At 49.1% G+C, this 25,882-nt stretch overlaps 3 protein-coding genes across 6 annotated transcripts; 2 read left to right on the plus strand and 1 right to left on the minus strand.

Annotated features, from left to right (window-relative positions):
- Positions 1-67: 67 nt before the first annotated feature.
- On the plus strand, positions 68-7,439 carry CFAP68 (cilia and flagella associated protein 68). Of its 3 annotated transcripts, none has more exons than XM_087970199.1 (4): positions 68-194; positions 3,823-4,050; positions 5,574-5,640; positions 6,920-7,439. In XM_087970199.1, the coding sequence occupies exons 2-4, from the start codon at positions 3,826-3,828 to the stop codon at positions 7,096-7,098; spliced, it is 471 nt and encodes a 156-aa protein (XP_087826325.1). In that variant the 5' UTR covers positions 68-194; positions 3,823-3,825; the 3' UTR covers positions 7,099-7,439. The 3 variants fall into 3 exon arrangements, with proteins under 3 accessions (XP_087826325.1, XP_087826326.1, XP_087826327.1); XM_087970200.1 differs by having other exon boundaries at positions 76-194; positions 3,793-4,050; XM_087970201.1 differs by lacking the exon at positions 68-194 and adding an exon at positions 2,336-2,410 and having other exon boundaries at positions 3,793-4,050.
- Positions 7,350-14,205, minus strand: CRYAB (crystallin alpha B). 2 transcript variants are annotated; one of them, XM_087970198.1, is made up of 4 exons: positions 14,097-14,205; positions 10,954-11,358; positions 9,293-9,415; positions 7,350-7,713 (listed from the first exon to the last, which is right to left on the minus strand). In XM_087970198.1, exons 2-4 carry the CDS (start codon positions 11,149-11,151, stop codon positions 7,510-7,512), a joined length of 525 nt encoding a protein of 174 aa, XP_087826324.1. In that variant the 5' UTR covers positions 11,152-11,358; positions 14,097-14,205; the 3' UTR covers positions 7,350-7,509. The 2 variants fall into 2 exon arrangements, with proteins under 2 accessions (XP_087826324.1, XP_087826323.1); XM_087970197.1 differs by lacking the exon at positions 14,097-14,205 and having other exon boundaries at positions 10,954-11,372.
- A 1,525-nt stretch (positions 14,206-15,730) lies between these two features.
- On the plus strand, positions 15,731-19,242 carry HSPB2 (heat shock protein family B (small) member 2). Its single transcript, XM_087970196.1, has 2 exons — positions 15,731-16,091; positions 18,127-19,242. Exons 1-2 carry the CDS (start codon positions 15,995-15,997, stop codon positions 18,567-18,569), a joined length of 540 nt encoding a protein of 179 aa, XP_087826322.1. The 5' UTR covers positions 15,731-15,994; the 3' UTR covers positions 18,570-19,242.
- The last annotated feature ends 6,640 nt before the right edge of the window (positions 19,243-25,882 follow it).

Below are 25,882 nucleotides of genomic sequence, written 5' to 3' on the forward strand. Positions count from 1 at the left end.
GCTCCGAAGCGCGGTCGAGCGTTTTTGACGTCACTTCCGGCGCGAGCGTCTCTTTTTTTCCCCCCTCCCCACTCCTTCCTGTCGTGCAGCTTCTCCGGTTGCCATAGGAACGGCTCTTTTTTTTTTTCCCCGCTCCCGCCCCGCCCCTTTCGGGCTTTCCGAGGCTTTCTGGGCGGCGGGGGCGTCTTCGGCAGGTAGGAACCGGGGGGTGGGGTGGGGGGTCGGGGGGGCTGTAATTATTTCTTTTATTGCTGCTGTCAAAGTTGTTTTCGAGGTCGGTTGGGAGGGGACGGGGTTGAGACGGTAGCCCGGTGTGCGTGGAGCCTCCGTGTTCAGGAGCAGTCTATCGTCTTTTTTTTTTTCGTATTTTTTTTTTGGGGGGAGGTTGGAACAATGTATTTCTAGCGCAGCCTAGCTGGAGAGGAGAGAGCACATTTAGCTCAAAACGAGCCACTCGTGGAAGAAAACTCTGGCTTTTTTAAAAAAGGGTGGGGGGAGGAAACCTGAAAGATAAACAAATCTTTTTATTAAAAAAAAAAAAAAAAGAAGGGAGGAAAGGAATAAAGAAGGGAATAAGGGAGGGAGGGAGGGAAGAAAAGAGAAGGGGCAGAGGGAGCGAGAGAAGGAAAGAAAGAAGGGAGGGAGGAAAAGAGAGAAGGAAGGAAATAAGAAAGGAGGGAACAAGGAAGGAAGGAAAAGAGGAGGAAGGAAAGAGAGAAAGGATAAAGGAAGTTAGGGAAAGAAAGGAAAGAAAGAAAGAGGGAAAAGAAAGGAGGAAAAACTAAGGGAGGGAGGAAAGAAAAAGCAGGAAGGGAGGGGATGGGGTTTTAGAGGCCGGAAGGTACCTCTAGAGAGCATTTAGTCCACCCTTTTCCGAGCAATGGAGGGTGAGATGCAGGGTTTTTTTAAGGTGGTGCTTCTTATAGCACCCCAAGACCCTCTCGGTGTCTGCAAAATCGAAACAAGTTGCCAGTCTATATTAAAAAATATTACAACATATGGAAAAAAAAAAACCATCAAAGTGTATCTTATTCCGAGTAAATTACACAGGTACTTTGAGCCACCCTCTTGACAGACGGGAGGGCAAGAAAATCAACTCTCTGGAGGTGCTTGTGGGACCCACAACAGCAAGAGGGGGCTGGCCCCCCACTGCCATCCCTCTCCTGCGCCCCCCTCTCTTCCCACTCCCTACCTTGACCATGTTAATCCAGGGACAGCTAGAGACCACTTAGACATCTCTTCACTCATGGAGGAGGAGGAGGGGCAAGAGAAAGGCAACAAGACTTAAAATAACTTTATTGTCACTTTGAATGTACACTCATCGGCAACATTAAAATGAAATTCCATTGCATGTAGCTCTCAACCACCTCCAGTATACACACTGCATAAACACTGTTGTGGTTTGCCGGCAGCCGGTGCAGACAGCAGCAGAATCGGGCAGTGGGGAAGAACGGGGACCAGTCCAGGAGTCTGGACTCGGACGAGAGTCCTGCATCTGATGCAGGGATGGGGCCAGGACCATCTGGGAGTGGGGTCCTTCGGAGCCTCGAGGCAGAGGAACAAGGAGAGCCTGTTCCCAATGCGCATGTGCACAGAGCTGCTAGAAGGAGAGAGAAGCTGAAACCAAAGGGGCGATTCAGGAGTAAGGTTGGGAGGTGATTGCCCCACCCATAAGGTATAAAGGACAGGCAAAGGTAGAGAAACCTTTGCAGGAAGCAACGTCATTCGTTCGGTTCAGATTCATTCTTGAAGCTCTTTGTACTTCAGTTGTTTTTTTTTTTCTAGTTCATTTGATACTTCTGTTATTGGCCGCACTTTGCAGAAAAGAAAGGTGGGTGCTTATCTCGAGGGATTGTTTTGAGATTCATTACCGGCTGGGAATGAAAACAATCCCCAGCGTTGCAATAAAACAAGACTTGCTTTTAAAATAAGCGTGTGCGTAATTACGGTCTAGGAAGCCTTGGTCAGAACAAACATGACAAGAAAGCCCAAATAAATAAATTAAAAAACAACAACATGAAGACACAGCAGAAAAGTCATGCCAGGCTGGTGGGCAAAGGGACCAAAGCTCTTTGTGCCCACCTCCCTTGGCAAGATGCAGTTTGGAATAAAAGCCTCTCATCCCAACTTGGGATAGTGTCATCAGCCCTCCCCAATGACCAGGAGATTACATCACAAACTAAACAAATTAGGGTTTTTTTTGGAGGGGGGGTTGCCTGCCCCAGGTCCCCACCCTAGCAAAGCCCTTGGCACTTTTAAAATCCATTGATAGCTTTCGCACCCAGGTTTCTGAGGTGCCCCATTTTTTCCTGAGATATTCCAATTGAGAAACGGGAAAAGTAGCAAGAAAATGTGGGATTTGGACGAGACCAGCAGTAGCAACATCACCACTACAACTTCGGACTCCGAGGTATTTCTGGCTGCTGAGTGGCCAGAGTTCTCCCCATTCCAGGCTGAAGCATTGGGGACAATTCCCTTATTCCTCTTTAATTATTCCCTTAGCCATCCATTTGCTAATCTGGATTAAAATGACTCCCAAGCACTTGGACAGGGGACAAAATGCAGATAAGTCTTCAGCTTACAACAAGTTCGTTTAGTGGCCATTCGAAGTTCCAGCGGCACTGAAAAAGGGGACTTATGGCTGTTTCTCAAAGTTATGCCCTTTGCAGCTTCCCATGCATCACGTGATCAAAATTCGGATGCTTAACAAACGACTCATGCTTATGACGGTCGCTGCATCCGAGGGTCACGCAATCCCCTTTTATGACCTTATGACGAGTGAAGTCGATGGGGAAAACCAGAATTAGCTTCACAGCCAGGTTACTAACTCATCAACTGTCCTGATTCATTTAACACTTGTGACAAGAAGAGTCACAAAGTGAAGCAATAAAACTCACTTATCCAATGTCTCTGTGATGACCCAAAAAGGGTGTGGCACAAAGGCCACACAGTCAGATAATCGGTAGGAGTCCCTTTATTACCTCCAGCTTTGCCCCCAATGTCCAGGTTACCTTCTGGATGGAGAAAAACTCTCCCAGGAAAAGCCTTTGGCTGCAGAGAATCAAGTCCAAAACATGGTCAACACAAACTGCAACTTTAAGTCCAATCAAACCAAACTGAGGTAATTAGGCAGGAGGCAGGAGCAAGAATTCCAGACGTGAAGGCACGGCAATAACACAACATGGTTGGGAAGACGTCAGGAACACAGATAAGCCACAACAATATGAGATAAAGTCACTTTTGCTCCCAACAGCTGCCGCAGTCAGCATTCAGTTCTTATAAACTTTCATTCCCAGGGAATCAGGGCCCTTTCCTCCTCCTTAAGCCACGCAACCCACATTGCTCCCTTCTCCGTTCCTCCCTGCGTGCCCTAGGATGAAGAGGGGGTGGGCCTGGGTCTTCCACTGAACTCCCTCTCCCTTGTTCTACCTCTTCCCTGCTCTGCCCAACCGGACTTTGCCCTTCCCCAGTTTCCTCCACAGCCAACGGAGCCACACTCCCACTCCCTGTCAGCTGTTCGCCTTCCTTCTCGGATTCAGACTCCAACAGGGGCATGACAGTCTCACTTAACAATAGAAATTTGGGGGTCATAAGTCAAGGACTACCCTATACGTGTTGGTTGCCTATCACTTGAATTTAGTAGATCACGTGACTGTTTGGTTGTAAATGCGAGGACCAGTCATACACCACTTTTTTTGGGGGGGGGGGCATTGTTGTAGCTTTGAACGGCTGTTAAACGAACATCTATAAGTCAAGGACTGCTTGTAAGGGCTTTTTTGATTTGCCGTACAGCCCTTGCCCTGTTTTCCTGTCTCCCGTCAGGACATGTCCCTGTCGTGCTTCTTTAACCCCCTTCATGGCTGCTTGCTCCACGCCGATGGCCACGGGGAAGTGTGGACGGACTGGAACAGCACGTCCAAGTTCTTCCAGTATGGCTGGAGGTGCACCACCAACGAGGACATGTATGCCAACAAGACCCTCTTGGGGAATTGGAACGAGGAGCGTTACGACATCCAGAAGAGGAGGCAGCTCCAACCTCTCCCTTCCCAGGTCAGGCTGTCCTTGGGACAGGATTCTGCCCGCTGGGGCGCCACAAAAAACGTGAATTATCCAGCGCTTTGGGGCTTTGGGTAATTCTTTCTTCCTTGGTGCTCTCTCAGCTTGGTTCTTTCCTTGCAGACATTTCATAATATGATCAGTGCCGGGAAGGAGGTGGGTTTGTGGAGAGGAAAAGAAGGAGGGAGGGAGAGGAGAATTAGGGTTTTATAATTTTATAATTTTCAAATCTCGGAAGCCCAACTTTTAGAACTCACACAGGGCTGGATGAGATGCGCGTTCCTTCCTGGTCAGTGGTGATAACTCTGCATAACCTGGTGGCAGGCAGCAGCATTGAACCTACCCAACGCTTGTTTCAAACCATGGTTTGTTGAATAATGTACCATAAGTCATGACCTTTCAAAACTACTGTTTTGAATGAATGGATGACTCTCGTGCAAAACCCAGAAAATCCACATTAAGATTTTGTGCGGTGTGAGTTCTCTTTCAGCCTAACCTATCACCCGATGTGCATAAGAAAAGGTGGAGGAAAAAACCAGCTCTCTGGGCCTCTTATGAGACATCGGGGTCGTTAAACAATGGCCACAGAGACGATATTTAAACTTTCCTGGGTCTGAACAGCCTCCAATCTACACGAAAAGTCGCTTTAAGAAATCAAGCATTCTGAAAAACGTTGTGGAACACGTTCTGCCTGTTATGAGCAGGAGGTTGGACTAGAAGACCTCCAAGGCCCCTTCCAACTGACCTATTCTATTCTATTCTATTCTATTCTATTCTATTCTATTGTTTATTCTATTGTTTATTCTATTGTTTATTCTATTCTTATTTCAATTTAATTCAATTCAATTCATACTCTATTAATTCTTTTCTATTCTAATTCAATTCTTACTTCAATTCAATTCTTCTGTTCTTAATTCTATTCTTAATTCTGTTCTATTCTTATTTATAGAGTAGAGTAGAGTAGAGTGGAGTGGAATGGAATGGAATGGAATGGAATGGAATGGAATGGAATGGAATAGAATAGAATAGAATAGAATAGAATAGAATAGAATAGAAATAGGATTCTTTATTGGCCAAGTGTGATTGGACACACAAGGAATTTGTCTTGGTGCAAATGAGTGTACACAAAAGAAAAGATTCTATTATTTCTATTCTATTCTTAATTCTCTTCTCTTCTTAATTCTCTTCTCTTCTTATTTCTATTCCGTTCCATTAATATGTTATTGTTGTGTCTTACTTTCTCTCTTCCGTTCTGGGTTATTTTCATTGTCTCCCACCCTGTGTGCCCATTTTGGGGGGCAGCAAACTGACTGAGCTTAGCCAGGCTGACTTCTGAGTTCAGGAATGTGGAGGGGATCGTGTCACACTCCTCATTTCCCGCTGTGCTGGCTAAAGTCCCCGAGCCCCGGGGTTCGCTTTGGGGAGAAAGCCCCCTCTGCTTGAAGGCTGGGCTGGAGCGAACCAAGGGGCCGTCTGAAGGGAGCGTGTGCACACTGACCCTGGGCTTTCCTTTGCAGTACACGCATTATTTCGAGTCCACGTACGCGTCCGACTATTCCAAGGAAAAGCCTCGCAGATTGAGAAGTAGGTGTACGAAACCAATACGCAGGAAGAAAACACGCAGCCAGGAGAAGCCACAGGGCATCTGTATTTCCTCTCCCACCTCCAAAAGATTCCTAGCAGGAGAATCGAAATGGGACAGAGACAAGCCTGGGTAGTGTGTGAGCTGAGAGACCCCCGCAAGGCTTCTCAGATCAGAGTCGATATCCCAAGCCAAGACGCGGGAGGGGGCAGGGGTGCGATTCAGCTGGTGTAACAACCGGTTTGTGCATGCAGAGCATTTGCTACTGACCTTCTCCAGCAAACTCTGTGTGAATCGGCTGAGCTTTGAAACCAGGATATAAAGCACAGGCTAGAACTGGGGCAAGCGGGTGGGCCCAACAGCTGATCGTCGGAGCTACCGGATCGCTCAAACCGGAGCAAATCGGTAGAATCCCACCCCTGGGGAGGGGACCTCAGGCGCACCCTGGCACAATCAGTGAAACACACCCAGGGGTGCAAGGGAGCCGTTGCTCCTCCCTTTTCCCAGCGTTTTTTGGGTTGGGGGATTCCAGTTAAGCCCCCCCCCCACAGGAGCCCAAATGCTTGGGCTGGCATAAGGGTCCAGGTGTGATTTTTTTCCAAAGCCAGGAAGATACAAAAGCAGGCAGCCAACTACAGGCAGTCCTTGACTTATCGGCTGTCCGTTGAGTGACCGTCTGAAGTTACGATGGCACTGAAAAAAGGGGACTTACGACCGTTTTTCACCCTTACGACTGTTGCAGCTTTCCCCACTGTCACGGGTACAACCTTGGCCACTGATCCATAGTTGTGACAGTTGCCATGTCCCGTGTGTGTGTGTGTGTGTGTGTGTGTGTGTGTGTGTGACATGATGCCCGTCTGACAAGCGAATTCAATGGGGAGCCAGATTTGCTGAACAACCGTGTGACTAATTTAACACTGCGGTGATTCACTTAACAATGGTGGCAAGGAAGCTGATCAAATGGGGCAAAACTCACTTAACATCTGTCTCGCTTACCAATAGCAATTTTGGGCCTCAGTTGTGGTCGTAAGTCAAGGACTACCTGCCTTGAAATTCTTGCACAGCAGGGCATGCTTATTGGCCTTTCAGGCCGTCCTTTTCGTTAGGGGGATTAGTTAGGGGGAGGTCCCCTTTCGTTAGGAGGACGCCAGGCCAGGGCTGCCTTGGGCTGTTGCAAAGGGAGCCCAGTGTGTGGGTTAAGTGGTTGCAACACACCCACACCCACACCCACATACACACGCTTTGCTTTCCTGCCTTTCCCCGCCCTCTCTGTGCTCCTAGGGGTGACGCGAGAGCCTCACTGGTTCCCCGGACACCAGCCTGAGCTGGAGCCTCCTCCGATCAAGCCCACCGCTCGGTCGTGCTACATGATCGACTACGAGCCTCCGCACGGCAGGGCAGCCTGCTCCTTGGCCGAAGGGAAGCCCAAGGAGGCAGCGGAGACGCCGCTGAAGCAGTAGGCCGCTGCTCCAGGATCCCCTGGGGCTGGAAAATCTCTGCCAGGGAGGGGTCTCCTTGCCCCACCACCAAGATGGGCAGCCGTTCCTAAAATAAAAGAAATGCCCGCCAGGAGAGTCCCCGACCCCTTCGTGTTTCCGTTCTGGTTCCTTCCTAGTTCTGTGTGTGACTCTCTTCGCAGTTCCACAGCTGGATTAGTCCCTCCGTTCAGGACCGAGCCTTAGCTAAGATTGAAGTGGGCCATGAAGACTGAGGGAGAAGCTGGCCCGCTGTTTATTTGTTACTAAAGAAACTCTCGTGCCCATCTTTGCACAGGGGAATAAACAAAGAAGAATCGATTGGCCGTTTCGGTCCCGTGAAAAGGCTTTTTCTTTGGTATTTAAAAAAGGGGGTCAGGGTCTCTGGGGGTCTTTTTATTTCCTTGGTCCTGGGAGGAGGGCCGATTTTTCTTCCCGCATGACAGGGATGCTGCGCTCCGGGATTCCCTTGAGTTTCCTTGGTCCATTCACCGTCAGGACGCCATCCGAGGAGAGGGAGGAGGTGATGGTGAGGGGGTCCACGTCGGCTGGGATTCGGTACTTCCGGTTGAACTCGCGGGCGACGAAGCCATGTTCGTCCTTTGGTGAAGGGGGGGGGAGAGGTAGAAAAGGCATGGCGCGGTCAGTTTGGGCATCGTCCTGTCGGAGCCTGTTTGGTCCAGTGGTGAAAGCGGCGGTCTAGAAACTAGGAGACTGGGAGTTCTAGCCCTGCTTTGGGCATGAAAGCCAGCTGGGTGACTTTGGGTCAATCACCGGGAGACGGTGAGTTCTAGTCCCACCTTAAGGACAGGAAAACCGGCTGGGTGACTTTGGGTCAATCACCGGGAGACGGTGAGTTCTAGTCCCACCTTAAGGACAGGAAAACCGGCTGGGTGACTTTGGGCAGGTCACCAGGAGACGGTGAGTTCTAGTCCCACCTTAAGGACAGGAAAACCGGCTGGGTGACTTTGGGCAGGTCACCAGGAGACGGTGAGTTCTAGTCCCACCTTAAGGACAGGAAAACCGGCTGGGTGACTTTGGGCAGGTCACCAGGAGATGGTGAGTTCTAGTCCCACCTTAAGGACAGGAAAACCGGCTGGGTGACTTTGGGCAGATCACCAGGAGACGGTGAGTTCTAGTCCCACCTTCAGGACAGGAAAACCGGCTGGGTGACTTTGGGCAGGTCACCAGGAGATGGTGAGTTCTAGTCCCACCTTAAGGACAGGAAAACCGGCTGGGTGACTTTGGGCAGGTCACCAGGAGATGGTGAGTTCTAGTCCTGTGTTAGGCATGAGAGCCGGATGGGTGACTTTTGGGCCAGTCCCTCCTGCTCTCAGCCCAACCCACCTCACAGGATGGTTGTTATGGGGGGAAAAAGGAGGAGGAAGGAGTGTTAAGTATGTTCAATGCTCTAAAGTACTTATAGAGTAATAAAGGCAGGATATAAATCTAATGAATAAATAGATAAAATAAGCAGCATCTTGCAGCGGAAAAGTTCTCTGTTCAGCCTTCCAATTTATATCCAAAGAGGCAATTGGACTTTCTGGTTTTTCTTTGGTTTCCTGTGATTTCCCTTCCTCACCATCCAGCCAGATCTGAAGAAGCTTCTTGGATGAGAAGCGAAAGGTCTTCAAAGAAAAACCAGAAAGTCCAGTTGCCTCTTGGGGAAAAAAAAAAAAAAAAAAGCACCTTTGGGACAACCTGGAGAATCTCCATAAACACTTTCCAATTTAGGTTACTGGGTACCAGATGAAGAGCCATCCTCCCCCTGAGGACAAGCCACCCCGAAACAGCCTGGGCAAGTACTGACCTCGTGATTAACCTCATCTCTGGCTGGTTTGAAATGAAAGAATAAGGCCGTTAATTTGGCCTCCCTCTATGCCAGGCGTGTCCAACCTTGGCAACTTTAAGACTTGTGGACTTCAACTCCCAGAATTCCTCAGCCAGCTGTGCTGGCTGAGAATTCTGGGAGTTGAAGTCCACAAGTCTTAAAAGTTGCCAAGGTTGGACACCCTGCCTTGCTGTAGGCATCGTTTTGGGATCCTTCCAGATGCAGCTATTGTGGCTGGGTGATCTCTCCGGAGTCGCCTCGGAGGATGAGGTGGGCGACGTATAAACTTAATCCATTTCCCCTCCTCCTGTCGCTGTACCAAACGGGCGCATCCCTAAAGAGACCCACCTGGCGCTCCTCGTGCTTTCCCTGGACTTCAATCACGTCTCCCCACACTTTGACCTTCAGCTCCGCAGGAGAGAAATGCTTCACGTCCAGGCTGACGGAAAACTTGTCGTCGTCCAAATGCATCTGATGGCCAAACGGTTCGGGTTAGGAAAGAAGGTTTCGTAGTTATCAGGAAGTCAGGAAATCCCAGACACCAAACCCTTCAGCGTCGTGTTGGACACCTCGTTGCAAAGTTTGACCCCCCCACCCCAAGTTACCATAAAAATATGTACAAAATAAAAGATAATGGGTCTTTAAGACCCCTTGTCGATTTTGCAAAATTTTGCATCTTGTGGAATTTGCTGTGAATCTTCCCCTGTTCCTGCACTGGGTTGGTTTTGCAAATACGTTTAATCAGATCAGTGCAAAAGGAGCGGGTACATTCTCATGACATCAGAAACTTGGCTTGCTTCATCTTTAGCTCACTTTTTTTGTGGTTTTGCATGATGTGTGAACCCCGCCCACATCTTTGGTTACTTAACAAACTTAGTCCAAATCCAGAAAACTCCAGATAACCCTTATTTCTGTGATTTCTCCAATGACCAATTACATTCCAACTTTCCACTTCTTTGAAGATTCTTGTTTTTATCCTCCCCCTTTTTAATTTTTCCTTTATGAGGTCCAGTTTGCTTGTTTATTTATTTAAAACATCTATATAGCCGCCCATCTTACAAACAACCCTGGGCGGCTCCCAACCCCAGATTAAAAGACCTATAAAGCCACAAGGAAACTATAAAGATAAACCAGTCAAAACATTAACCCAATCTAAGATTGCAAGCAAGGTATGGCTTGTCTTTGGAGTGGAAAATACCCAGCTGTTTTGGCTGGTGGCATGGAAAGGAGCGATGCACCTGTCTGCATCTGAACAGAAGGGACAGAAACAATGTTCATTACACAAAGAAGTGAAACCTCGGTACCACAGAAGAATTACTGCCTCCTGGTCATGGCCAGCTGGGATGATGGAAATTGTGGGTGAACCTGTCTCGACAGAAACTATCAGAGACACCCCAAATTAAGAGGCTTTTGCCATGGAGCCCCCACACCCTCACTCTACTGCAGGCAAACCTCACAAAGAGGGGGACACCGCAGCCAAGAGAACAACCTACGTGGCTTGGGACCAGACTAGCTGAAGGACCGACCATCTCTTCCCAGTTACGTCCATTGACCCATAAGGAACGGGGGAGGCAAGAGATGGTCTCTTTAAGGAGGTCCATCTGGTGGGACCAAGAAGAAGGGCCTTCTCTGTGGTGGCTCCTTCCCTGTGGAAACATCATCATCATCCTTGCAGAAATACATTTGGCTTCGCTTTGGCACTCAAAGAGGCCCTGCCGGTGTGGTTTTGCCATCACGCCTAGGGAGCTGGGGATGGTATGGAGCCCCTCAAGTGGCTGGTCTGATCGTCGTCACTCTGTGTGTGTGTGGGTGTGCGTGTGGGTGGGTGTATGTGGGTATGTGTGGGGTTGAGGGTTCCTTGGGCTTCGTCTTGAGGTCTTGTAAGCTCCTGGAGTCAACCTGAGTGAGTTGGGGCAGCCGTATAAATTTTCTTCATGCAATAAATACACAAGCGGGTCAGCAGGTGACCTCCGTGGGCACCCTGGCATCAGCGCGAGGGGGAGGGTTACCTTGGGCAGTCCGCTGTCTATCCACCCGGCGTTCCGGAAGGCGAAGGGCCTCCCCAGGAAGGAGCCCAGGGGCCAGCCGCCTGTGAAGAGTTCGGACTCCACGAAGGGCTCCCCGAAATGCTGGCTGAAGATGGGGCTGGGCGAGGGGCCGGGGAAGAGCCGTCTGCGGAAGAAGGGGTGGTGGATGGTGACGTCCATCTCTCTCCCGTCCCCCCCCCAAGAAAGCGGGGGCCCCGGTGGCAGTGCAGACGGGCGAGCCAAGCGCCTGGCTTTATATGCTTGCCCGGTGCCAGGCACTGCTGGCTAAATCCCTCCAACCCATGAGGTCAGAGAGGCCTGATCCTGCTCTTCGGCCTGCGTCGGGGCCGGCCATTGGCTGAGGGGCTGGCAGAGGCGTCTCAGTGCCTGCATGGCGGACGGAAAAGAACACAGTGAAATTCTAGCTGGTCAGCAGAAACGGCTCCTCTTCCCACCCCCCACCCGTCCTGTCTCTGGACAAGACCAGGAAAAAGAAAGGCTCAGCCAGCGTGATTCGCATTCCTGCTCCTTTGGTCCCTGGCGCGAATCCTGCCTTGACTATCTTTGTCTCGGAAAGAGTGCAGGGGAGCTGGCACCAGGCTGGCATTCGGTCATCCGGCCCACAACAGCCTCCTCCTTCCTCCCGGGCGGAACGGCCAGGGGAAGGGACTCGGGACCTCACACCCTCCCCGGGGGAGTTGAGTCATCTTGGCCCCGAGGAAAGGAAGGGCTGCCAAGGGTGGCAGATGAGGTCACCCCCCTAACACGTGAGGATGATGGCCATTGGGTTAGAGAACGTAAGGGAAAGGGGGAAGAGAAAGGAAAGGAAGGGTCACACTCCAAATATCTAACTTCAGTTGTGATTGTCACAGCAAGAGGGTAAACAATCAAGCGGTCTTGGGATGTTGCAAAGATTTTGGATGGTAGTTAGACGTTGGGTTCAATGGATCCAAAACTTTCCTTCCTTCATTTCCTTTTCTTTCCTTCCTTCCTTCCCTTCCTTTCCTTTCTCCCTTCCCTTCCCTTCCTTTCCTTCCTTCCTTCCTTTCCTTCTATTTCCCTTCCTTCCTTCGCTTCCTTTCTTCCTTCCTTCCTTCCTCCATTTTCCCTTCCTTCCTTTCCTTCCTTCTCTTCCTTCCCTTTCCTTCTTCCCTTCCTTTCCTTCCTTCCTTTCCTTTTTTTCTCTCCTTCCCTTCCCTTCCTTCCCTTCCCTTCCCTTCCTTCCCTTCCTTCCTTCAATTTTCCCTTCCTTCCTCTCCTTTTCTCCCTTCTTCTCTGACTGCCTTTCTTCTTCTCTCTTCTTCCTTCCTTCCTCATTCCGCCCTCTTCCTCTTGCAGACCCCTGGCTTCCCCAGAAGGCTTCGGACACAGCCTGGGGTCATTTGTTTTGGCCTTGGGGACCGTGGAGAGGTTGTTTCCTCGACCTCACGCCTGAGCCAAGTGTTTTTTGTTTTTTTTTAATAGGACGGTGAGATAGAAGAGACGAATCATTTTTCCCACTGGGTTAAATTTAAACCTCTGTGCTCAGGTCCTACGTCAGGCTCCTGCCAGTCGTGACAGCACCTCCCACTGAGTATGCCATGAATGTGGTTGGACCAGTTTCCCACATCTCGCCTTCGTTTCCTCTTTCTTCACGCCCCCAACTATGTGGGGGTGTAAGCGCTGCCACGCCTTTTACCCCCCAGAGCCGAGAGTTCCTCCTTGTCGGATCTGGATTCATCCCTGCTGAGTCTAAATTACCCCCCATCGCAAGAACACCTTGATGCAATTTCCAGGCGCTGAGAAGAGGGTGAATTCAATACGGCTCCCTTTGTTGTCAGATGCTGCGGGACTCAGAGCAACGGGTTCCACTCTGCAGCTCCCAGAGTAATTAGTAGTTCTTGGAAATCAGATCCTGGGATCACGGAGAAAGCGATGGGCATCTGAATAGAGGACCTGTCCATGGTTACTTGGAAATATGACCTGTTCCCTATGTCAGGACTCCAACAAACCCACCACCATTCAAATCATAAGTCTCTAGCCGTGTCTCTCAGAGAAAAGGAAATTGATTTATTAGAAGTGACCATGTTGGTGTTAGCTGGGTGCAGCAGACCCTAAAATACATCATTCATTTCCCCCTTGACCCTGGTCTTTCCCCCACCCCCTGGATGTATATTCTCCAATGGGACACATCCATAGCCAAGAATCATCCATCATGCTCTCCAGTAACATTCTTGTGTGCCAAAATACCCCTTTGGTCTTTTATTTGCCATCCTAGTCGATTCCTGTCCCGGTGTTGTTTCATTCGACAAGGAACATCTGAGTAAACCTCAGCAATAAATGAGCCTATTTATATGCAGCGGTGAGGTCAATAAACACGTGTTGTGAAACTGTGAAAGGGTGGAGTGGACATTTAGCACCATTTGGTTAGCACTCTGAACATTTGAAAAAAACAAAAACCAAGAAGTTTCCAAAACTTTATGCAGGATAAGTTCCGAATTTACTTTTCGGGAGCCCTTTGAAATAAGGAAAGCTATGGTGTATTGTTGAAAACTGTCATGGCAATAAAACCCTAAGATTATTCCTGGACAGGTAATAAAGTTTCCAGATGCAGTCGCTGGCTGTCCGTAGTTGGGTGGGAGCAGTGAAGGTTTGCAGCCTGTAAGGAAGATTTATTTTTATTTTATTTATTTGTCCATCGCTTACAAGCAATAGGTATAAGTATAAACATGAGTAAGAATACAGGAAATAGGTACGAAGAAATGGGGACAACAGGACAGGGACAGTAGGCACCAAGACGTGGGAATCTTGACAAAAAAGGAATATTTTTGAAATATTTGAAACGCTGAAATATATAACATCTGGAAGTGAATCAGATAGACGTTTCTCTGATTCAGTGACATATAAGGAGGAGGAAGAGGAGGGAACGGTGCAGCCCCATCAGGCTTGTAAAATTCTGCTATTATCGCCCATCTCATTACCGGTAAATGTAGCTTTAGCTTGCTTGTGACGTCGATTTCTTCTCCTCTGACTGCAGCAGAATTCAGGTGGGAGGAAAACCTCATCAATTGCACTCATGACACACACTAATTCCTAATCCGCAACAAACTAATTGTATAAAGGTAACGCACAACACAACCACCTACCAGTCATAAGTATTGGGTGTGTGCTGTACCCAAGACTGAAATACGGTTAGTGTGTTGTTCCATGTGCCATGTGTCCAGGATCTCTGGAGCTTTTCTGTGACAGCCGTGATCAGATGCCGGAGAAGCCAGCTGAGTGCCTGATCTCTAGGGCAGAGGAAGTGGAGCAGAAGCAGCGGCAAAGTAGACAGATAGGCTCCAGTCTCCAATTTCACTGTGTGTAAACAAGGGGCATCTGTTACCCCAAAAGATGTGCAAGGAGTTTCTGGTTTCTGGGCATCAGCATCGGTTAAAATCCACAGAGTTTAAACACTGGTATTAAATAGGTTCCACATACGGATAGATAATATGACTAAGCTGTAATTAGTATAGATTTAAATCTATACATTACACATTCCTTGGTTTATAGTGCTATCTCTACAAACACACACACACACCCCGCAACGTTGCTTGTCAATTTCTGGAAGGCTTTCTGCCTCTTCTTCCTTTTCTTTCATTCTCTTTTAGCTCTTCTGTATTTTATGTATTTGCACAGATAGTAAGCTTGTTTCAGGTGGAGAGGCCTCGGCTGCTGTGCCAGAACACAATTCCCTTGTGAGGCCATCGTTGTGGCTTTGCACAAAGCCGCGATGGGTTGGGTTGGGTTTTTTTATTTCCCTGTTCCATGGTGTCTTCGGCCAATGGTGGTGAAGCGAGCCAGGGCTTCGGGCGATGGCCAAACCCAGCTCAGTCTCTCTGCAGGGCTACAGAGGGTGGTGCATGAGGCACGTGGGAAACCCACTGTTGCACGCATTTTGGAGGTCAGGTCTAGCGCATTTGAGAAGCCCTAAAGCCGTTTGATCAACGGACTGCATGATGCCAAGGAAGGAAACAGCCCAGCCTGTGCGGGATTGTCTGTCCCTCACCTCAAGTTGGGTGTGAAAGTACCCAGGGATTTTTGCACACTTCTGCGTGGGGAGAGTTCCCTAATTAAGCTTCATCCACTTTAACCAGGGGTGGGATGCCAATATTTTTACTACCGGTTCTGTGGGCGTGGCTAGGTGGTCGTGGCCATCTGACTGGGTGGGTGTGCCCTTTTTTTTTGCAGCATAAACCCCCTCCCCCACGCTCCATTTTTTGGCCTCCTGGACCTCAGGCAAGCCTCCTCGGGAGCAAAAAACGGAGCGCAGCACACACACACCCGTGCACGCCCCTTTTTTGCCTTCTGGGCATCAGGGAAGCCACCTGGGCGAAGCAGTAAGACAGCGAGGGGGATCCTGGCACAGCTGATTGTCGGGAGGAAAAAGAAACACCCCAAGGAGTGACTGGAAGGGGGGAGAATGCAGTCAGCGACGTCGGGCATGCGCGATAAGGACTGACTGGGCGGGGAGGGGAGGAGCGGGCAGAGAGGGGCATGGGCAGCCAGGGACAGATTTGCGGGTTCTCTGAACTGCGCAGAATGGTAGCAACCGGTTCTATAGAACCGGTCCGAACCGGTAGAATCCCACCCCTGCACTTAACCCGGATGGTGGCAGCAACAACCCTAATGAGACCAGCCAGGCAGCATCTCAAGGCAGCTGCTGTCTAGTTTGAAATCCAGGAGTCGCATGCGATCACCCCGTTTCCCCCAAGATGCTGCTGGTCCAAGAGGCTAGAAGCCACCCGACCCACAACGTCAGGGGCATCGCTCACCACCAGTCGGTGTTCTCCTTGGGGAAGGGTTTTTTTTTGCAGAGCCATGAGCATCCGGCCCTCCCTGGGGACTCAGCACGGCACGACCCTGCCTGTCTATTTCGGTCCACCTTTTATCGCTTCCTCTCCCCCCAGTGGAATTTGCTTGATCCAAGGGTCCAGCTGGCCAGCTGCAAAGCTTCCTAAGGAAGGCGTTGGAGAGCGAGGACATTCAAGGCAGTTTTCTCACCATGGCTCAGCAGCACAGCCTGCCCCATGCCTACCCCATGAGCCCGGAATGCGAGTTTGCTAACCCCAGCAAAATCTACGACCAGAATTTTGGAGAAGGTAAGTTGGGCAGGGACCGCCCCCCTCTCAACCTTCCAGGTTGCAGGTTTCAGGTGTTTCCTGCTCTGGGATGGAGGGACCTTCCCGGAATCGTTAATCTGGGGTGCATTTCTCCCCCTCCCCAATCCAGTGTGCTAAAAAGTACATCACGAGCCTCTTATGGCTGGAGCTGGATCTTTCCCAGGCCTTGGTCGTGTGGCTATGTAGACGAAAAGCAGGAGGTGATATTGGGCTCAGCAACCACTCTTATCGACTTGGGAGATCCTATGTTTGGAAAGGAGGAACTTCTGGATCCGTTTGGGTTTATTTTCTTGGAGGAAGCCCTGCTGGGCATCCTACCACGGTCAGTGCTGGGTGTGTGTTTGTGTGTGTGTGTGTGTGGAGAGGGACAAATTTGGCAGGGGGGCAATGCTTCATTCTGGAGATCCCAGCCTTGTAAGGTGGGCCAGTTGTCCACAAGTAACTCTGTTTCGTAGATGATTTGGACACACTTAGAAATTCCTTCTTTGCTGTAAAGTTTGTGGTATTTTTTTTAATCATGCTGCCGGTTGTGTTTCACAGACTCATCGGATAGGGAAGCTTATCCGCCCTGCTTCTCTCATCCCAAAGCTTCACAAAGACGAAGAGTTTTTCCAAGGGAAAGAGCTTGGCTTTGCCTTGATTCTTTGAAAGTTGGAAGGGTTCCCTTGAGGCCATTGAGCCCAACCCCTCCCCGCTGCTCAAGGCAGACAGACCCAAATGAAAATCTTTCCAACAGCTGGTCCTTTCTCTTCCACTTCTACAGGAAGGAGAGAACTCGCCGCTTGTGGTTCTCTTGTCGAATTCCTGAGGCCGGGAAGGTTGCTTGCCAGCCTGCCTTTCTGTGGTTAATTTGGATGCTTGTGGCAACGTTCTTTAAAGATAGAAAGATTTGCTTTTCATTACTTGATTTTAGCTGCTGCCCAACTCCGCCCAACTCTGGCCAGCTCACGATATAGTAAAAATGCGATTGAAAGAGGAACAAAGTAAGTAAAAGACCAAAAGTAAATAAAGGACAAAGGAAAATTAGTATTCTGAAAGCATGAGGGTGACGAAGATCGGTTTGCAAAGATTTAGATTTCTCCTTGGTGAGAAGCTAATAATAATCTCCATCTGGCTGCAGACAAGGAGATGTTTCTGCCCGGTCCTCCCCTCCCTGCTTGTCCCTCCCCTTCCCTGGCATGAATCGAGCTGGTGGAATGCAGTTGGCTGGCACGAAGATGGAGCTTTTGGAGAGAAAACAAAAACGCTGCTGCTGCTGCTGGCAGGAGACTTTGGGAAGCCCACTTAAGCGCTCCGAAGCCCAGCTGGCACGCGAGGCTGAAACGCCCCTGGAAGGAATGCAGAGGCAGCCACCAGATCCGCCAGCCCCCCCGCCCCCCACTCCCAGCCCCATCGGGCAGCCTGCAGGGGATGGAGCTCTTCGCGTGAACCGGTGGAACAACTGTCTTGCACAAGCAGGGGTGTGTGTGTGTGTGTGTGCCCCAGCTAACCGTGCCAGGACCTCCCGGCGTAACCAGGATGGAGCCCACTTGGGAAAGAAGTTTCTCCTTAATTCCAGGTTGCTTCTCTCCTTGTTTAATTTCCACCCGTGGCTTCTTGTTCTGCCTTCAGGTGCTTTGGAAAACAAGTTGACCCCTTCTTCTTTCCTACCGCTTTCATACCGCTGCTTGTAACCTTCAGAAATTAAAATCCTTTGATTTCTCTCACGGGTTCCTCCCCCTGCTCAAAATTGCTTTCTCTCATCCCCCACTGCTTTTTCAGCCATAAAGTAATCAACAAACTATAACCCATAGAACATCTGTAGCTCAGGTCTGAAATGAGGGGTCCTTGGTGCACTGAGCTCGGTTTTTTTTTTCTTGCAGATGTTTCATGATCCAAGCACCATGCACTACACTGATAATGTTCCCTAGCTGGGTCGTGAGATGTCTTAAAAGAAACAACCGAGCTCAGAGAGCACCAAGAACCCCTTATAAACCATCATTTATGTTAAGCCACGACTCTTTGTTTCTTGTAGGCCTTTCCCCTGGAGACATTCTGGCTCCAACCTTGTACCACGGTTACTATATCAGGCCCCGGATTAACAAACAGCTGGAACGAGGGATTTCGGAGGTCACCCTCAATGAACACAAATTCCAGGTTTTCCTTGACGTCTGTCAGTTCACCCCCGACGAAATCGCCGTCCGCACCGTGGACAACCTCCTGGAGGTGACAGCCCAGCATCCTCAGAAGGTCGACCGACATGGATTCATCTCCCGTGAATTCACCCGGACCTACATCCTCCCTTTGGATGTCGATCCTTTCTCGGTCAAAGCCACCGTGACCCATGATGGCATCCTGAGCATTGAGGTCCGGCGGACGGGGAAGGCAATGAAGGCCAAAGTCAACGAGGTGGAAGTCACCTGCCAAGGACCACCTGAAAGGAAAGAAGGAAGTCCAGGAAAGACCTCAGATCCCTAAAACATCCTTCTAGGTAGGATGACCTGGTTTTGGGCTAGATTGAGTCGGTGAGAAAGTAGTCTTTCCTGGATGCCAAAAGGCCATGTCCAGTTGGTCTCCCCTTGGCCTCATCTTCTCCTCCCCAAATATCTAGGGCTTTCATTCCAAGAAGCTTTTCCCACAAGGTCTTCAGGGCTACAGCTTGCCTTTTCAGATGTCTTCTAACCCTTCTTTCATCAAAATATAATTCCCAGGATTGAGAGTGAAGGCCAATGCGCCAGTTTGAAACCCGTGGTATGGGTAAACCAAATTCCTTTTCGTTTTTTTTTTCATTTTCAAGGGGTGCCATAATTCCTACCCTTTTTCTGCCCATGGGCCTCTTAGGAGGATGGGAGTTGTCCGAAGCATTTGGAAGACCCCTAGATTGGAGAAGATGGCACTCACAATGTTGCTGGCATTAAGACCCTCTCAAATGGTTCGACCTTACTTTCCTTACTGAAGAATTAATCGGTTGCCCTGTTGAGATGGGCTTAGTTTAACAGCCCATCGTAATTCCTTCCCTTTTCAAAGGATCAGCCCTTTTTATTTCGGAATTCTGTTAAGCTTTATTTACCACCCTTTCTTTTGTTCTTGGCTGCTTTTACTCATCTGTTGATGATTAAATGAGATTTTAAAATAAAAATAAAGCAAAGAACCTGTTTCCAGAACTATTGATGAATCATAACTTGGGAGGGGAAAGTAAATAAATAAATAAATGCAAACAGTTAAACACAGATACAATTTAAATCAAACCTTTATTATCAATGTACAACATGCGTACAATGAAACTCACCTAACTCTAGATTAGTTAGCTAAAATTTCCATCCAATAAACTTTTCCTATCATGCGACTATTGATAAAAAGCATTTTTCCTGTCTCTATTAAACAATTAACTTTGATAAGCTGCATAATACGTACATTACTCAATACTGATTATGTTTAGCCGATCCAGTGAATCATAAGGGTTACAAATTAGATTTGTGCAGCCTACTAGGCTAAAATTTGGCTAGCAAGTTTGCCATTCCCTGGTTCAACTGAAGAGTTTCTGGGTTCCTAAAGAAGTTTTAAGAGAGCATTATGCCTGTTGTTTCTCTCACAAGCTCTGATTTAAACATTTCTAAACCATTTCAAACCATGGTTCCTTGAAGACCAACAAGCCAGGGTCAAGCCATTCAGATATATATATGATGGTTTATCCTGTAAGTCCTTGGTCAGCATAGCTGTCCCTGCAGATGGAAGGGACCACATAGGCACAATTGTGCAATATGTATTAGACATACAGATAATCCTCGACTTACAACCACAATTGAAACTTGTTGCTAAGCAAGACAGCTGTTAAGTCAATTTTGCTTTATCTTACGACCATCCTTGCCATAGTTGTTAATCGAATCACTGCAATTATTCAGTTAATAACATTGTTGTGAAGTGAATCTGGCTTCCCCATTGACTTTGCTCGATCATGCGACCATGGGGAACGCCTGAACGGTCGTTAAGTGTGAAAAATGGTCATAAGTCACTTTTTTCAATGCCGTTTTAACTTCGAACGGCCACTAAACAAGTGGATCGAAAGCCGAGGATTACATCACTGTGGGAATTGTGTTTTGGGGCGGGGGGCTATGATCTTTGGGCTCGCACTTCCTGTGCCTCCCCATAAACCAGATTGTGATCTGGGGTTTCTCTCCGTGTCGAGCGCATTGCAACCACAGACCCAAACTGTTGGAGCGACTTGGGGTTTTTGATGGTCTGGGGATTCGAAGGCATATTTTCAGAGTGGGGAGAACAATCTGCGGCTGGAGGGGCCCATCCAACTCACAGCTGTTTGTGTTTCAGTGCGATGAGAAAACAACCAGCCATAAAGCCACAACTGGAAAGAAAGCACACCTGAGTTGCAGCCGCTGACCCACCGAATTCAGAAAGCTCATCCAATAACAACTCCGGCTGTGCGGAACCTGCCTGCAGTGCTGGATTCTAATTCTATTTGTGGTGCTTTATTTTAACATTTTTTTTAAAAAAAAAGCTAGCTTGTCCACTTTTGGACTTTCTGGGCAGGGGGGTGAAGTGCGACGCTGATTGGAGCCCAAATGGACCTCTCTAATCATGGGAACATCTTCCTGTGCCTCCCCAGAATGTTTCCTGCTGGCTGTCAGACCCTCAAATGGGTTTTCACAAGTTTTATCAATCACCTAGGTCACCCTTCTTCCCTTTGATTCCAAGAGCAACACACTCGGTTTACCAGCTTTGTCCTGACAAAATCTTGGCAGAGACAAATTGGAAAGTCAAGGAAATTGGCTCTCCAGGGAGTGAATGACAGGAGCCAGAATTTGGACCTGTTGTCTGTGGGTTGCAATTCAACGTGTTCTTGCTAAGAACGGCATTTGGGACAAGGCTAAACATTTGCGCCGCTGGTTAAACTATTCGCCATAAATTGGACTTTGCTTTCCCGAGGTCCCAAATCTTCCTGGACTCCAGACATTCTTGTGATCTGATCTTCCACGGCTTGGCATAATGCCCTCTCCCGTTTTGGCGCCCAATGATGGCTGGCCTCTCATCTCCCACATGGACCCCCAGCCTCCACCACCACCACCCCCAAAAAAACCCAGGGATTACCTTTGAATACCTGCACAAAAAGCACAAAAACGCACCTGAGGGCACTCTTCAGTGGGGGCTCTTTCTGTGCCCACAGGCGTGTTATGAAAAGGGAATGTGATCAGGCAGCCAGGACTGGCTTGGTGGCTCAGGGAGCGGGTGTGGGGGAAGGAGTGTTGTTGAGAAAGCTTTTGTGTTTCTGCACTGGAGCTGAAAAGCGACTCCAGGGACACAAACTATCATGCCCCTGTCGGAGTCTGAATCCAGAGTCTGAATCCGAGGAGAAAGACGAACAGCTGACAGGGAGTGGGAGTGTGGCTCTGTTGGCTGTGGAGGAAACTGGGGAAGGGCAAAGTCCGGCTGGGCAGAGCAGGGAAGAGGTAGAACAAGGGAGAGAAAGTTCAGAGGAAGACCCAGGCCCACCCCCTCTTCATCCTAGGGCACGCAGGGAGGAACGGAGAAAAGAGCAACGTGCGTTGTGTGGCTTACGGGGAAGGAAAGGGCCCTGATTCCCTTCATTAACCACACCTGGGAATGAGAGTTTAAAAGAGATGCATGCTGAGTGCGGCGTATGCTGGGACCAAACGTGAGTTTATCTTGTGTTCACTTCGGTTATCTGCATTCCTGGCATCTTCCTGGCATCATGTTGAGTTATTGCCGTGCCTTCACGTCTGGAATTCCTGCTGGACTAATTACTTCATCTTGCCTTGATTGGATTTATAGTTACAGTTTTTGTTGACCATGTTTTAGACTTGATTCTCTGCAGCCCAAGGCTGCTCCTGGGAGGGTTTTTCTCCAGACCAGACGGTAACCAGGACATTGGGGGCAAAATTGGAGCTAATAAAGGGACTCCTACAGTTTATCTGATTGTGTTGCCTTTGTGCCACGCCCCTTTGGGTCATCACACAAACCCAGAGTGGGGACCGAGGGGAGCAGCCTTGCAAAACGTGGGTTTGGTTTTTTTTTGGATTTTCCGGTCTGGCTCCATCGATTCCTTTGCTTCCTGCAAAGGTATCATCATCTTGGCCTGACCTTTATCCCTTATGGGAGGGGCAATCACCTCACAGCCCTACTCCCGAGTCGCCCCTTCTGCTTCAGCTGCTTTTGCCTTCTAGCAGCTCTGTGCACATGCACACTGGGAACAGGCTGCCCTTGCTCCTCTGCCTCGCTGCTGCTGGACTCCAAAGGCTCCAGAATCAGCACCCCACTCCCAGATGGTCCTGGCCACATCTCTGCATCGGACGCAGGACCCTTGTCCGAGTCCTCTCCCAGACTGGTCCCCGTTCTTCACCACTGTCTGATTCCTCTGCTGTCTGCACCGGCTGCCGGCGAACCACAACAAATCCCAAGCGGGCAAGTTTGCATCCATTTATGTCAGGAGAAAGCCTCCCCCCACCCCACATCTCCTCTTGGGGTCTTCAGGACTTTCATGTCAAATTTTATTTTACAGATAGTCCTCGACTTAAGAACTGTCCGTTTAGTGGCCGTTTGAAGTTACGACGGCACTGGAAAAAAGTGACTTATGACCGTCTTTTCACACTTATGGCTGTTGCGGCAGTAGTCTCTACGGTCACGTGACCAAAATTAGGACGCTTGGCAACTGGCTCATGGTTATGACGGTCGCAGTATCGTCTTTTTGTGACCTTTTTGACAAACCGAGTCAGTGAGGGAAGCCGGATTTGTTTAAGAGTCGTATTCATGATTTAATGTCTGCAATGTTTCACTTAGCAACCGCGGCAAGAAAGCTTGTCAAATGGGGTAACCCGCATTGAACGACTGTCTCGTTTAGCAACAGAAATTTGGGTCTCGGTTGCGGTGGTAAGTCAAGAAACTACCTGTATTTTATTCATTAATTAAATGTCTATGCCGCCCCTCTTGCCTAGAGGCAATCAATAAATCACCATTAGAAAACATTAAAATAATAAACGGTAGCAGTATTGCTATTACTAAATACAAGGCTGATGCGGTGGCCTAGAGGCAGAGCTCTTGCCTCACAATCAGGAGGCTGTGAGTTTGATCCTAGGTAGGAGGCAGATATTTCTCTCTCTGGGCCCAATGAGAATATATCTGCCGAACAAAACTCCGTATTGGCAACAGGAAAGGGATCTGGCCAGTAAACACTTGGCTCCATTCAGTTGCCTAGTCTCCACCTCTCAAGGGATTTATGGGGGTCATAAAAAGTAGATGATGATTACTAAACACAACTGGTTTAAAACTGACAAATTTTAAGGGTAAACAACGCACAGGGGACAAGGTGGGGGGGTCTTATCTCAGTCCGTTAACACCAACACCCCAACCCCATTGGGGTCCCAAGCCAGTTGGCAGAGACAGGTCTTCAAGGGATGGGTGCAGATCTCACCTGGGGGGGGAGCACGATGTTCCAGAGCCCATCTCCAAACCTTGGCAACTTTAAGCCTGGCTGACTTCAACTCCCAGAATAATTAACACATTAATAATTAAATAAATTAATAATAAATTAAAATAATACATCTGGGAATTGAAGTCCGCCAGGCTTAAAGTTGCCAAGGTTGAGACCCCCCGTTCCAGAGGACGGGAGGGGGGGAAATGGATGTAAGTATTTTCAGATGTCTCCTCTGAGGTTTTGTCCACCTGGCAGCTGCCCCCCTCCTGTTAGAAAAGGGGTTGTCACTCAAGAAAACACCCCGACAGGTGTCCGTCTTTCTCCTTCCGCCTCTCCACCTCCTGCCAAATGACAATCCGGGCCTCCTATCCAGGCTGTCTGGGTTGGGGGCTCCAGAGGAAGGGGCCACGTGTTGCGGATGCTGTTCTCGGAAGGGCTGCCCTCCCCCTCCGCATTTAACAGCTGCTGCACGTATTGTAGGGAGCCGCAATCCAACAGGGCTGCCTGCCCCCCCTTGCAAAACGCAGCTTTTCCTGGCGGATGTCCTGTTTTTCTGCTTTCTTTGCGGATCTGGGGAAGGGTGGGGTACGTAGGAGAGGATCTCCAGGGATCTGGCATGAAGCCCCCAGGAAGATCTGCTGCTCGTGAAAAGCCAAGCGTAATACACCCCCCCCCCAAAAAAAAAACCTCTGATCCCCCTCCCCACTTAAGAAAATCTTGCATTGGGAGAGGAAGTCATTAAGAAGATAATGGAATGTGCTGAAATGAGTGAACTGACATGTGAAATGAGAGAAGAAGAAGATAAAACAATTTTATGAGATATGGGATTTATTTTATCATTGGTTAGAAAATAAAATATGGTAACGAAACATGTAGAATTTCACAATATAAGGAGAACAGAATTATACAGAATATAATATAAAGATGTATTATTATTGGATGGATTTAGGATGATAAGATGAATTGTTATATTATAAATCCATTTAAAACTTTGAATAACTTTGAATATAACATGAAGGAATAATAGTTTAGTCTAATAAATGAGTAATAATGATATCTGATGGATAATATGAGAATCTATACAAACAATTGTAAGCAAGACTATGGAGAAGATGCACAAAAAATTTGTAACCAACCGACGTATGTACGTAATTGGAAGATGGTTTTATGCTTTGTTTGTGTATGTTTGTCCAAAAGTTAAAAATAAAAAATAAAAAAAGAGAAAATCTTGTATTGAGGAAATAAAATTTTGCCCGTCAAAATGGGCAAAGCATCTTCCCTGGGAGAGTGCCAGCAGCACAGGGGTCCATCAAAGGGAAAGCAGGGCAAAAAAGTCAAAATGGCGACCACCACAGCGCCTCCAAAGCAACATGGCTTCAATGGCAGCATTGTTGGCCGCCATCTTGGCTTTTCGGTGGGCGCCCACCCTGGCCCTGGTACGGTCCCGGATCAGCTCTCCCAGTGGGGGGACTTTCTGGGGGGAGAAGTCCCCCCCCCCGGCTCTTTCCTTGCAACAGCCTAAAGGTTGTGGATGATGGGAATGGAATGACTGGGGGTGATGGGGCTGGATGCGGAGGAGGGAGGGATGGAAGCAGAAAGGTTATGGATGCTGGGAGTGGAAAGGCTGTGGATGATGGGGCAGAATGCTGAAGCTGGAAAGGTTGGGGATGATGGGACAGGACGAGGATGCTGGGAGCAGAAAGGTTGGAGGGGATGGGAATGAAAAGGTTGTGCATGATGGGAATGGAAAGGTTGGGGATGATGGGGCAGGAGGGGGATGCTGGGAGAAGAAAGGTTGTGCATGACGGGGCCAAATGCTAGAAGTGGAAAGGTTGTGGATGATGGGAATGGAAAAGGTTGGGGATGATGGGACAGGATGAGGATGCTGGAAGCAAAAAGGTTGGGCAGGATGGGGCAGAATGCTGAGGAAAGGCTGGGGATGATGGGGCAGGAGGGGGATGCTGGGAGCAGAAAGGTTGGAGGGGATGGGAATGGAAAGGTTGTGCATGATGGGAATGGAAAGGTTGGGGATGATGGGGCAGGGAGAGGGATGTTAGGAGTGGAAAGGTTGTGCATGACGGGGCCAAATGCCAGAAGTGGAAAGGTTGTGGATGATGGGAGTGGAAAGGCTGTGCATGATGGGACAGGATGAGGATGCTGGAAGCAAAAAGGTTGTGCATGAGGGGCAGAGTGCTGGAAAGGTTGGGGATGATGGGAGCAAAAAGGCTGGGGATGCTGGGAGCGGCTGCCGGCTGAGAGCGCTGCGGAGGAGGGTCTCCCCTGCCCGGCGGGAGGCGGGCTCCGCGGGGCAGAAGGTGGGGCAACGCCCCCCCACCCCCCCTCCCCC

The sequence above is a fragment of the Notechis scutatus genome, chromosome 7 (genome assembly GCF_049901735.1).
Source record: "Notechis scutatus isolate UNSWTSFEM ecotype Mainland chromosome 7, rNotScu1.2, whole genome shotgun sequence".
Lineage (NCBI taxonomy): Eukaryota > Metazoa > Chordata > Lepidosauria > Squamata > Elapidae > Notechis > Notechis scutatus.